General features: G+C 43.3%; 2 protein-coding genes across 27 annotated transcripts in view; one reads left to right on the top strand and one right to left on the bottom strand.

The window, feature by feature from the left end:
• The window catches only part of LOC123498573 (PDZ and LIM domain protein Zasp-like), a 113,345-nt gene extending 104,298 nt beyond the window's left edge, over positions 1-9,047 (bottom strand). For all 26 annotated transcript variants that reach the window (XM_045245797.1, XM_045245796.1, XM_045245801.1 and 23 more), the window contains exon 1: positions 8,800-9,047. In XM_045245797.1, the coding sequence (XP_045101732.1) occupies positions 8,800-8,901 (102 nt within the window). In that variant the 5' untranslated portion in view covers positions 8,902-9,047. The remainder of the gene's footprint in view (positions 1-8,799) is intronic.
• A 473-nt stretch (positions 9,048-9,520) lies between these two features.
• LOC123498790 (proliferating cell nuclear antigen-like) lies at positions 9,521-13,239 on the top strand. The gene is made up of 5 exons (XM_045246215.1): positions 9,521-9,875; positions 11,153-11,318; positions 11,460-11,615; positions 12,354-12,479; positions 12,852-13,239. The coding sequence occupies exons 1-5, from the start codon at positions 9,655-9,657 to the stop codon at positions 12,960-12,962; spliced, it is 780 nt and encodes a 259-aa protein (XP_045102150.1). The 5' UTR covers positions 9,521-9,654; the 3' UTR covers positions 12,963-13,239.
• The last annotated feature ends 34 nt before the right edge of the window (positions 13,240-13,273 follow it).

Below are 13,273 nucleotides of genomic sequence, written 5' to 3'. Positions count from 1 at the left end.
ACCCACCTCGTACAGAAATATCTAAGGGCACCAGTTTCGCCCACGTCCCGCTAGAGGGCAGAGAGAGGGCACGAGGGGAGGCTGCCGGAGGAGGAAAGAGAGAGAAGGCAGAGGAGGTAGAGGAGAAAATGGAGGAAAGGAAGAAGGGAAGTTGTAGAGGGAAAGGAAGAGGGAGACGAGGTAAGATAAAGAGGAACAGGGGGAGGTAGAGAAGAGGGAGAGAAGGGGAGATTAGCAGAGAGGGGAAAAGAGAGGGGAAGTTTTAGTGTAAGTCGTGGTCAAGGAGTGTTATGAGAGAGAGAGAGAGAGAGAGAGAGAGAGAGAGAGATGAAGGTGTGTGTGTGTGTGTGTGTGTGTGTGTAACCATAATATTGTTAGTGAAGGCTGGCACACTCTCTCTCTCTCTCTCTCTCTCTCTCTCTCTCTCTCTCTCTCTCTCTCTCTCTCTCTAACGAGGGCTGAAAAGTACCAACACACAGCATTTCTCAAACTAACGACTTATAACGAGCCATAAAGGATGAAGTTGCTGCCACGTTAATGAAAAACAGTTGAGGGAGGAGGAGGGGAAGGGGAGAAGTGGAGGAGGAGGAGGAGGAGGAGGAGGAGGAGGAGCAAGAAGATCAACACGAAGAAAAGAAGATGAATTACAAAACAATATTAAAAACAAAAGAAAGCAGGAGCACCACCACCACCTCCTCCTCCTCCTCCTCCTCCTCCTCCTCCTCCTCCTCCTCCTCCTCCTCCTCCTCCTCCTCCTCCTCCTCCACCACCACAATAATAACAACAACACCTACTCTATTGTTCGCACCAAGAAGTAACCTCGTCTCTGGGGATAACACGTGGCGAGGGGCCGGTTTGGAGAGAGAGAGAGAGAGAGAGAGAGATTCGTTTACTTTTATGTTCAATTTGTCATTTACGTACACATGTAAGTCAAATATCACCTCACACTTGCATTTACGTACACAGAGACACACATGGACATTGTTTGGTGTACGTGTGTGTGTGTGTGTGTGTGTGTGTGTGTGTGTGTGTGTGTGTGTGTGTGTGTGTGTGTGTGTGTAATTCACCTCGGTCGCCTGCTGGTCACCCAGCCAGTCTTCCCCATTACGGAGCTAGCTCAGAGCTCATAGACCGATCTTCGGGTAGGACTGAGACCACATCAACACACTCCACGCACCGGGAAAGCGAGGCCACAACCCCTCGAGTTACATCCCGTACCTATTTACTGCTAGGTGAACAGGGGCCACACATTAAGAGGCTTGCTCATTTGCCTCGCCGCTTACCGGGACTCGAACCCGGCCCTCTCGATTGTGACTCGAGCGTGCTAACCACTACACTACACGGTGTGTGTGTGTGTGTGTGTGTGTGTGTGTGTGTGTGTGTGTGTGTGTGTGTGTGTGTGTGTGTGTGTGTGTGTTCGCTCTTCCGGTGATACTATGGGTGCACACGTGCCTGGCGTCTCCACGCTATCTTGTCGAGAGAGAGAGAGAGAGAGAGAGAGAGAGAGAGAGAGAAACCTGTTCGCCTAAGCTCACGAAATCACACACACACACACACACACACACACACACACACACACACACACACACACACACACACACACACACACACACACCATGCAGCTGTGTCACACCACCCTTCAGATGCCACATTTTCTCTCTCTCTCTCTCTCTCTCTCTCTCTCTCTCTCTCTCTCTCTCTCTCTCTCTCTCTCTCTCTCTCTCTCTCTCTCTCTCTCTCTCTCTTACACACACACACACACAAACACACACACACACCTTGAGTCACTCCCAGACAGGTGACAGAGGATTGATTGCCCCTCCTTCATTAACCTGCCGCGTGTGGAGATAGTGCAGGTGTCACTTCCACGTTAGGATGTCACTTTTTTTTCTGACATGACGGATGCAGTGAGAAGGACGAGGATTATTGAGAGGAGAGTAATGGCAGAATAGGCAGGTGTCAAAATGTATCACCTTTTTTTTTTAACTATGTGTGTGTGTATTCGTTCATTTGGTTTTTCGTTACGTATTCCAGGTAGATTAATTAGTTTTGTCTCTTTACTGGTGTTTTGACTTATCTACTACATGGCTAAAGAAAATGAATAAGAAAAGGGAAAACACTACTCCTAGATTTCTTTTCTTTTTATTTATCAGCAGTGGTGGCAGGTTCCCGTGACACCAATACCATCAAGAGCCACAAGAACAGCAGCAGTAACATTAATAACGATAACAGCACTACCAAGAACATCCCCATTACTAACAACAACAACAACAAAAAACACAACAACGATTTCATTTCTATCAAAGCAGTGGTAGTACCATCGTGACAGCAATACCATCAAAATTCACAAGAACAGCAGCAGTAACATTAACAACGACAGCAACATTACCAAGAACAGCCCCAGTACCACCACCACCACCACCACCACCACCACCACCAACAACAACAACAACAACAACAACAACAACAACAACAACAACAACAAGAGAGATCGCAGCACCAGCACAAGGAACACCAACAACAGCAAGAACCAGAATACAAAACAGCACCAACAGCATCTCCCTCAGGAAACAGCACAGCACATGATTAAGTGGTAAGCTTCCTTGTACAGTCAGAGAGAGAGAGAGAGAGAGAGAGAGAGAGAGAGAGAGAGAGAGAGAGTGAGAGTGAGTTTACAGTTTCTCCAGTACAAACGTGATGATATGGAAAACGTACCTCATTATTTTTTTATTATTTTTTATTGTTTTCTTTTATACAACCTCGGAATCTGTCAGTTACTTAGCTTTACTTAACTTTAAAATCATTTCCACTTTTTTTTTCTTTCTCACCGTTTTTTTCACTTTTTCAACATGCATAGATTTTCGTTTCCTACTAGACTACTTGGTACACTCAGTATATTCGTGGTTAAGGTGTTCGTTACTCTAATTTCAAAGTGTGTGGTAATATTCCACATTTCTTTTTTAACGTTTGAACTACTTAACCCCTTCAATACTGAGACAAATTAAAAGTAAAGGCTCACTTGATTGTCAGTTCCCTAAAAGGTTAAGAGAGTTAGCCAAAAATCTGGGACAAACGTCTTGAAACCTCTGTCTTACTCCCAGGATCCCGCCTTGCTTCCGTCTCTTTTTTTTTTTTATGGAGTAGGGGAAGCTGGCAAAGGGTAACAAAAAGTAAAAAAGAAAAGGCCCATTTGATTGTCAGTTCCCTAAAAGGTTAAGAGAGTTAGCCAAAAATCTGGGACAAATGTCTTAAAACCTGTCTTACTCCCAGGATCCAGCCTTGCTTCCGTCTCTTACTCTCAGAATCTACGTTAGGTTTCCTCATATCCTCTTCTTTCAACCTCTACAGTCTACACCATGCCCTTCACCGCCCCACTCCTCCTCTGGCCCTGGAGTCAATCCGTCCCAGGGGTGGATTAAATCTTCGCTAATAACATGAGAGCGCCACGTAATGTAATCCAGACGCGGATCAGTTGCATTCATCCCGCCAACGCAGGTCGGTCTTTGCCCTTGGAGATTATTAAATTCCTCTTTAATTCACACGTCTAGGATTGCTAAACAAGCCAACCACCATTGGTTCATTATATCTCAGCTACTAGTCTTACTTCAATTACTCGCTCAATAATACAGGTCGTCTCTTTTTTTAGACTGATTTCTTACTATTTTCAGTTTAACTTTTTTTTTCTTTCATAGAGGTTGTATTTTTTTTTTTCTTATTACGTCTTGTATTTTTGTTTTTACATTTAACTTGTACTAAAACAGTTTTAAGGTATGATTATTACTTGTAGATATGAGGGGAGGAGGAGGAGGAGGAGGAGGAGGAAGAAGAGGAAGAAGAAGAAGAAGAAGAAGAAGAGAGCGTAAGTCACTGAGGATAAGGAGGCATACTTGTTGCTAAGGAGAGAGAGAGAGAGAGAGAGAGAGAGAGAGAGAGAGAGAGAGAGAGAGAGAGAGAGAGAGAATGTGTGTGTGGGCAGAGGAGATGAAGTGCAAGGGTTGGGTGCTTGAGTGTGGGCTGGGGTGGGGGGGTGGGGACAGTGCTTTCTCCTAAGGGTGACCACTGTTCGGCGTGTGAGGCATTGTTGACCAAAGCTGAACAGTGAACAGGCAGCGTGTCACTCGTGGAATTTTGTGAATCTACCTTACAAAAAAAGAGAACATGTCAAACCGTGCCACGTATAAAGTAAACAAATGGATATAAAAAGAATAACAAACTAGTAAACAAAAAAAAAAAACGAAAAAGAATATGTCCGATTTGCTCCAGAAAAGTTTACGAGTACAAAAGCTAATCTCGACAATGAGCGTAATGTTTAATATAATCCTACTATTTTCTTTTAACTCACTAACTTTTCTTCTTACTGTCCAACCTCTTATTTTCTCCAACCTATGCAAGACACAAGATACAAGTGATGAAACTTCCGCCCTGCCACACCATCAGCCTCTCACTGTGCTGCCCTACCCTGCACCAGTCAGTCAGTGTGTGCGTAATAGTGCCGTCAGCCTAGAGAGAGAGAGAGGAGCTCGTGGCTTGTTACTATTTATTATCCTTGGTAATCCTCTACATGGCCACCTCTTCTTATCACCAGTAACCTCAAGTAATCCTATCCTCTCTGGCCTGACATACTTGGTGAATAGACAGTAGGATAAGAATTAAGGGATGGTTCTCTCAGCATACTACAATACACCACACAGCACGTCCACCACCGCCGCCACCATCATCATCCTTCTCATCAGCGCAGCCTCAGTAACGTGATCGCCCGGCAGTGTGTGGTGTGTACGAGTATTCATAAACGATTTGCTCTCTCACCACGCCTTTTTTCAGAGGTCACAGATGATTAGCTTAGTTCTCAAGGGTGTTTCTCGTGTTAATTATGTGAAAGTCTTGTTAATCCGTCATTAGAACTATGAAAACATCATTAAAAACCTACACAATCTCCTTTAGAGGCTAAGAAAATAGTAGACGTGTGGCCCAGAAGTGTTTAGGAACATAGTCCCATCATGCACCTCGCCACACGTCCACTCTCACTCAGCTCTGCCAGACTCATCCCTCTCCGTGACATGCTCGTCTGTGTGTAGGCACGCGGCAGGGTGAAGTGGTGTGAAGGTCGGGGGAGAAGGGGGGGAGTGGGAGCGTTTAATTCTTGAGTACTTATTAATGACAAGCTGGTAATGGTATTCCCGCACCTCGACATCCTCTACCAGCACAGCATGTAAACACCTTCCCGCCCCGCCCCGGGTGTTTGGTGAGCGACGCAATACCTTCATGACGGGGCGTGCTTCTGACGTGAGGCAATCGGAAAAATTGTTGGAATTTCTCGATAAATGATTAGATAAAAGCAGATGAGTGGAGAGATGACACGTCTTTCGCTAGACTGGCCTGAAATACAGATGCGAGGAGGTGGAAGGGAGGCATGACTGGAGAAAGCTGCCGGGGAGAGCCTTTGTCCTGCAGTTGAATCATGGAGGCTGATGATGATGATTAAATTAAACACTGGTGGGCACGGAAGAATCCAGCGCATGGTGCCCTTGAAATAGCTTGATAAGATAGTCTGGCCTGAGGACGACACACATACAAGTATAGCGGAGCCTTGACGTACTGATGGCGCCTTTCATGAGAGTGACGTGTGGCTGTGTCCCCATCACCTCTCCCAGTGTGCCTCGTCCCGGACACCCCCAGTGGATGGCCGAGAGAAAGTTCCCGAGGCGGAGAGAACCACCACCGTCACTTTCCCACGTGCTTGCTCACAGTGGCAGGTCCTCCCCACCACCTACCATCACTCACCTAACCTCTTCATCCCTCCCGCCTTCCTCCCCAAGGGCCATCATGCCACTCAAGGGGTTTTTAAATCGTGCGTCGCTGTGTGTGTTGATTTAACTGTACCTTGCGCACTTTTTGCTTAGTGGCGTGGAGAGAGTGGAGAGAGGTGGAGGTGGTTGGTGGTGGAATGCATAGGGGTGTTGTACTACCCGCTACCTTTTACTACATGTATTACTCTGTGTTCTTGATGCAAAGGATGTTGAGAAACTTGTGTTAGGTGAACGTATCAACTACTGATTAATTAAAGAGAAGTGTTGCAGTTGCTGTTGCATGAAAATAAAAAAGAAAAAAAGTAACGATCTTAATTCTTCAAGTGGTTTGATATTCGACTCTTGAAACTAATATGAAGAAATATTAAAGTTGAGGTTACGAAAGAGAAACACACACACACACACACACACACACACACACACACACACACACACACACACACACACACACACAGCAAGGGAATATAGTAGTTTCAGAGTGTGCCCATTACTGATAGCACAATAGTTTGGTCCGATAACCCTCTCATTATTTCATCAGGCTGGCGTGCTGCAGGGAGGCATTACACGCTGTCACTGTTTATTATCATTATTATTATTATTATTATTAACCAAAGGACGGTATTAACTGGTATACTACTGAAAGATAAGACATGGATTGCTTAGTGTGTGGATTTAGTGCTGATATACACCCGGATACACACACACACACACACACACACACACACACACACACACACACACACACACACACACACACACATTCAAGTAACACATCATGAGGTATTTAGTTCCATCCACACGAAGAGATTGGAGATAGTAAAACAGGTGGATGGGTGTGGCGCAGGGAAGGGCAAGTGGAGGCGAAGGGTGTTGGCGGTGGAAGGCTGGCATAAACATAACGATGAATAAGATGAAGTGTGTGACCCGCTAGATTTGAAATTATGGCGTAAAGATCATGAACCACGTCTCTCTCTCTCTCTCTCTCTCTCTCTCTCTCTCTCTCTCTCTCTCTCTCTCTCTCTCTCTCTCTCTCTCTCTCTCTCTCTCTCTCTCTCTCTCTCTCTCTCTCTCTGTGTGTGTGTGTGTGTGTGTGTGACCTAGCACATCTCACACACCCTCACCATCGTCATCATTTATTTACGTAAGCTTCCCTTACCTACAATTATACACTGCAAACTCAATACGTCACAGTAAACAACAACAACAACAACATCAACAACAGCAAACAGAAGCTAAAGATATAAATAGCCAGATGTGGTGGGGGAGCAAATATAACGAGAAATAAACTTGTATCAGGCGAACCACTACAAGCAATGTCCAGAAAGTTACTAGAAAACAATGAAAATAAATAATTAATGAACAAAACACACTTAGATATAACCACGACAATAGTAGCAGGAGTAAAAGTAATAGTAGCAGGAAGAGTATTAGTAATGGTAGTAGTAGCAGTAGTGGTAGTGGTGGTGGTTGTGGTGGTTAGTCAGAACCTCGTAAATTTAAAGACCAATCGTGACTGCTAATGAGGAAATGAAAGGAGGCAAATCCGGCATGAATGGTCGTGGTGGTTTATAAATACAACAACCAGCCATTATCCCAAGGCGAGGGTTTTAATCGAGAGTAGGTATACAGTTTCGCACGCCCGCACACCTAACCTTATTCGGAGAGAGAGAGAGAGAGAGAGAGAGAGAGAGAGAATTTAGCACATCTGAACAAATTACTTTCTATGATTTTACAAGAGAGAGAGAGAGAGAGAGAGAGAGAGAGAGAGAGAGAGAGAGAGAGAGAGAGAAAGGAAGGCATTTAGTTTACACAAGTCTAGCGTTAGCCTGATATCACGTCTAATTTTACACACACACACACACACACACACACACACACACACACAAAACAATATTATCTTACGAACTCACTTTCCTTCGCCCTTTCCACTACTGTCAGTCAGAGAAGCAGTTAGAGCACTTAATTTCTAACTTCTACTTCATTAACTGGACAACAAACCACAGTCTTTAATTATTTGGCGCATCAGTGGCCTTGCATCTACTTTCCTCTTTCTCTTTCCTTCTTTACTATTATTCAGTTTGTCCTTGTCTCTGTTTCGTGTTTTTATTGATTTATTTATGTGTTTTTGTCTGCATTTCTTTTTATACAATTATCTTCGTATTTTCTATTGTTTTCTGTTACTCACCTCTCTGTCTGTCTGTTTATCTGTTTGTTTATCTATTCTTGGTCCTCGTCTGTATCTCCTACCTCCATCTTTCACCCCCATCCATCATTACTTAGTCCTATCTCAATCTCTTTCTCCACGTGGAAGTACATAACATACATTTCTTTTTGTTCAAGTATGTTTCCTCGCGTCCTCGCTATCTGTCCGCTTGTCCTGTCTGTCTGTCTATCTGTCTGCCTCTGTCTGTCTGGTGCGGTCAGGAATGAAAGGAAATATTTTAATGGTGATCAAAGTATTTCCTGAAAGAGAGAGAGAGAGAGAGAGAAGCCTGTCTGTAACCCGTCGTCTGTTGTTACGTTAGATTAGATAACCAGCGTGTCACCACCACCACCACCACCACTAACAACACCAACAACAGTGTCACCATCACCATTACCGGCACCACCACACCTGATCTATCATTACTATCCTGGTGGGGGGGGGGCGGTTGTTAAAGGTCGGCGTGAGGGAAGTTAAAGGGCGCGAAGGATTTAAACTGCATTGCCAATCATTTCGTATCGCCGAAGCTCGTAGCGTCACAAAAGGACATTCATACCCTCGACTCGCTGATAGCGCGCCTTTGTTTTTAGCGTGACGGAGCCTTTCAATATAGACAAGCGTCAATGAATTAGGTTAAATGAAGTGTTAGCAGTCTCGCTCCCGGCAGCATTGTGACCAAAGCATATGATTGTAGCACTAATGGTTTGATTAGAGGTGGGCCTAATGGTGGTTATAGTTGACGGTGTTACTTGAGGATGTTGCACTGTTATCAACTCTGTAAGTCCTCACCTTCTGGACACAGAGAGGTGTAGCAAAGTCTTTGCCACCCTGCAGCCTGAAGCCCCAAGGGGTCCCGTCAGTTCGGTTTAGCTTAACAGTCGAAATCGACATGACTGGTGTATGTAGAAATGACTGTCCCACGCGAAGACAAGTAAAACTTAGGCCTCGTTCACTGGCCCCTCACAAGACAACACGGCACTGCCAGGACCTGCCTGCCTGCCCGACTCGCCAGATCTGAAGCGAGCAGACGACTGGCAGCTTCGCCATATTGAACTCGCGCCACAATATTCCCAAGCGAGGACCTATAGTGTGCCCTGCTAAACACTACTACATAAATCATTTTTGTGTAGTATTGTGATTCAATCAATAAATTCATCCTCATAATCTAACCATGATGTCATTATCTTATCCCTAGAATTAATTAATCAAATACTATCTGACACATCATGAGGTTGTATCCGTACAAAACATCAGCTTTCAGAACTGTTGCTAAGGCGAAAAGAGGTCGTTTCACCAGATTATTGGACAAATTTCTATTAGTATATAATATCAATTATTGATATGATAACAATATGTGTATTATGTTATGGGATATGTTATAATTCTATGATTATTGCTGCATGTTTTGTAAGAAAATAATTTCATCACTAGGCGATCCAAACACCAATCGGAGAAGAGGACGGAAAAATCAGCCAATGGGAGAAGTTCCCGCGAAATTTGCCTGTGGTCTGTGTAGAAAACGCGCGAAGACATGTAGACCAAGCGGAGCTGACGTCAAACTCGGGCGGAACCAAATAGCGCTGTGATATTAGCATTATTCTCGTCCCTGTCCGTGGTGATTGCTGTATCCAAACCCTAGCCAAGATGTTTGAAGCTCGTCTCGTCAAGGGAAGCCTGCTCAAGAACGTGCTGGACGCCATCAAGGACCTCCTGAAGCAGGCATCATGGGACTGTGCAGACTCAGGCATCCAACTGCAGGCCATGGACAACTCTCACGTGTCCCTTGTGTCTGTGAACCTGAAGGCGGAGGGCTTCGACAAGTACAGATGTGACAGGAACCTTATCATGGGCATGGATCTGAGCAGGTGAGCCACTGAGCTGGTTTACCATGTTGTATGTCGGGCTGGGAAGGCGCCCCCTGAAGTGCCCCTCTATTTTTAATTAGACTTATCAGCTTACCCGTGTTAAACTGTGATATTGTATCGCTATGTGTTTTTATCGTTTGTTTTTTGGGATAAGTGCAACACCAATAGGGTTGTGGCCTGTGAGTGTCGTCATATTAGGTATGGGTGTGGGATGGGGGGATGGCGGGGTGGACGAAGTGATGTTTGTTCCATGTTTTTACCATGTTGAAGTTCCAGGATGCATTTCATATCCTACCACCAGTACATTGTTACTGTGGAGGACACAAAGGGACCTGGAGATTGGGGTGCCACTGAACCCTGTATCTCAAGGTCAGGCGGAGGTGGCTCGGGGGCTCCCGCTTAGGAATGCCCATTGATAATAGCTTTGTCTAGTTTTGTTGTTTGATAACTTACAATAGCGCGATTGGCCTTTAGAGTAATTCTTGGTGAGATGTAAAACAGAAATAAAGACGACTTTTTTTTTATTTTCTTTGTTGTGGCTGTTAAGCCTGATTTGTGTAGAAATGTCAAATATGAGTTAGTAACAGCTAACTTTATCTTTAGCTGATTTACAACTTATTATGTTAAATTAAATTCTTCACATTATGAGACTGACACATGAAACTACTTAAATGAACCAAAAAAAAAAAAAAGGTTATCTCCTTAGTTTATTATAAATTAGTAAACTTACATACACTTTTCAGGCATGAACCATGTTTTAAACTTGTCTTGTCAGTTAAGAATGTCTTAGACTGTGCTATACCTTGTGACAACGTGAGGGCAACTTTGAGGCACTTGTTTCTCAAAGGGAATATGGACCTTCTGAAAAAGAAGATGGGCCAGGAGGACATGGAGGAATAGGAGGATGATCTGTAGATATTAGTTTAGGCTGTGTTTTACCTGAAAAAATAATGCTAAAGGCATTTCTTTGCCTTGTAAAGATTATTGACTCACCTAGTTGGCCATCCCTTATTGCTGTGATGAGGCAGTCAGAAAAGTAGTATATAAAAAAAATAAAGCAAATAGCCCAATTTGTGCTGAAGTGTACATTGTAGTTTAGCAGTTGCACTGGTAAAAAAAAAAAAAAGGGGGGGGCTGCAAGTCACACTGTGGACACCAAAAACAGTGGCAAAGTTGTAGTTGCACCAGAGCTGCTGGCAAAGTCAAACTTCCTCCTGAAAAATTAGTCGCGCCCAGCTGTGCTTGCTTTAACATATTGACTTAATGCCACTTTCCAGCATGTCCAAGATCCTGAAGTGTGCTGCCAACGATGACATCATCACCATGAAGGCACAGGACAATGCAGACACTGTCACATTTATGTTTGAATCAGCCAACCAGGAGAAGGTGTCAGACTATGTGATGAAGCTGATGAACCTTGACCAGGAGCACCTCGGCATTCCGGTAGGTGGCCTGCTTGTTACTGACAACACATTGGTTGTTTTAGCCAGTAATATATTGATGCTACATAAACCACTGACCAATGAGGCACTGCAGTGTTATTCATTTTGAAATTTCTAATTGTTTGATGTCTCTTGTCCCCAGGAAACACAATACGCCTGTGTGGTTAAGATGCCCTCTGCAGAGTTTGCCCGCATTTGCAGAGATCTTAGCAATTTTGGAGAGAGCATATGCATTGCTTGCACTAAGGAGGGTATTAAGTTTTATGCAGCTGGTGATATTGGAACTGCTAATATTAAGGTATGGCTTTGTTCTTGTGTCATGTTGGTTCTAAGGTTAAATTTGGTAATGAAAGAATGGTCTTAAGATTGAAGTTTTCATGTCTATTAAATGTATTGTCCATTGTTCACAAATGCCTTATTTTCACCTGACTCATTTTGTAATAGTGAAGTAGCTTTTTTTTTCCCTCTCTTTCCCCCATTCTCTATGCTTTATGTATTGCTGACACCTCACTTCAGGCAGCATCTCAACAGGGTGCCTGTAGCAGAATATTCAAATATCCCCTTATTGTTTATTTCAGCTCCTTGGCCTCTACTAAAACTTCATTCATACGTCAAACTCCTTACTCCTTGTCAACATAGCCATTCTGTTTGGGCTGCTCATTTTTATCCAATTTACCTCTCATTAATTTACAGCACTTGCATTGGCACTGGATCCTCTGACATGCCTACCTTTCATAATCCTCAGTTCTGTCCATCCAGTACACTGTTTGTAAAGCACTATTTGCAAATATATCCTCAGGGCCTGTCACTTCCACTCTATCCTCCCATAACCTTTTCATGGCTGACTCTCTCACTTCCATTTTTATTCTTTTGTAACCTTTTCATGGCTCCTTACCATATACACACTTTGCTACAAGGGAAACTAGAATCATACACCACTTCTTTCCTTGCAGACTTCGTCTTTTATTTCCCTAGATTCATATCAGATTCACATTCAGTTTCCGTCATTTGTTATATGTATGTCTTGTATCTGCAGCTGGCACAGACGGCATCAGTCGACAAGGAGGATGCAGTGATCATTGACTTGCAGGAGCCTGTGACCTTAACCTTCAGCTGTCACTACCTTAACATGTTCATCAAGGCCACTCCACTTTCCACACAGGTGGGTGGAATGCATACTTTTTTTTTTTTTTTTTTTTTTTTTTTTTTGTGGACTACAAGGGTATTTCATTGCATCTTTGTGTCCAACCAAATAACAGATAATCCTTCATCTTCATGGCGAAACCTTAGGTGGAATTTTCATTTACTTTTTTGTTTATGTAATGTTCTTAATCTGAATACTGTATGCAGATTTCTCTTGAATATATATTATTAGCCAGGAAAGTCTCTCTCTCTCTCTCTCTCTCTCTCTCTCTCTCTCTCTCTCTCTCTCTCTCTCTCTCTCTCTCTCTCTCTCTCATCATGGTAGAAATCTCTACAAATATTCTGTTAGGATGCCACTCCTTTGACTGATCTCCATGATTTATCATCTCAGGTTTCCCTGTCCATGTCCCTCGACGTCCCCTTGGTGGTGGAGTACACGATCCAAGACCTCGGCCACATCCAGTACTTCCTTGCTCCAAAGATTGATGAAAGCGACTCTTGAGTCTTCCGTCCTCTTTACTCATCGGATCTATTCACATTCATAGGCAGGCGCGGACTTTCATTCCTACATTCATATACAAATTATTGTAATGCTTTTTTTTTTTTTTTATTATTATTATTTATTTTTGTTTTATTATTATTATTACTTTTTTTTTTTTTTTTTTTTTTTTTTTTTTTTATATAACCATGCTTACACTTAGATACAGGCAAGATAATCCAGTCAGGGTGTTATATTTCTACATCTATAAGGTGTATTACAAATAAAGCTGATAATTTTTTGTCTGTTTTTACTTCACTGCTTGCATCTTTGTA

Source organism: Portunus trituberculatus, chromosome 48 (genome assembly GCF_017591435.1).
Source record: "Portunus trituberculatus isolate SZX2019 chromosome 48, ASM1759143v1, whole genome shotgun sequence".
NCBI lineage: Eukaryota > Metazoa > Arthropoda > Malacostraca > Decapoda > Portunidae > Portunus > Portunus trituberculatus.
The sequence above is the reverse complement of the archived record's forward strand: the minus strand, read 5'-3'. Positions and strand labels throughout refer to the sequence as shown.

Excerpts from the sequence above, each read along its gene's own strand:
- LOC123498790 (XM_045246215.1), top strand. The coding sequence starts at position 9,655 with ATGTTTGAAGCTCGTCTCGTCAAGGGAAGCCTGCTCAAGAACGTGCTG. Across the intron at positions 9,876-11,152 it reads ATGGGCATGGATCTGAGCAG|CATGTCCAAGATCCTGAAGT; the intron begins GTGAGCCACTGA and ends GCCACTTTCCAG. Across the intron at positions 11,319-11,459 it reads AGGAGCACCTCGGCATTCCG|GAAACACAATACGCCTGTGT; the intron begins GTAGGTGGCCTG and ends TCTTGTCCCCAG.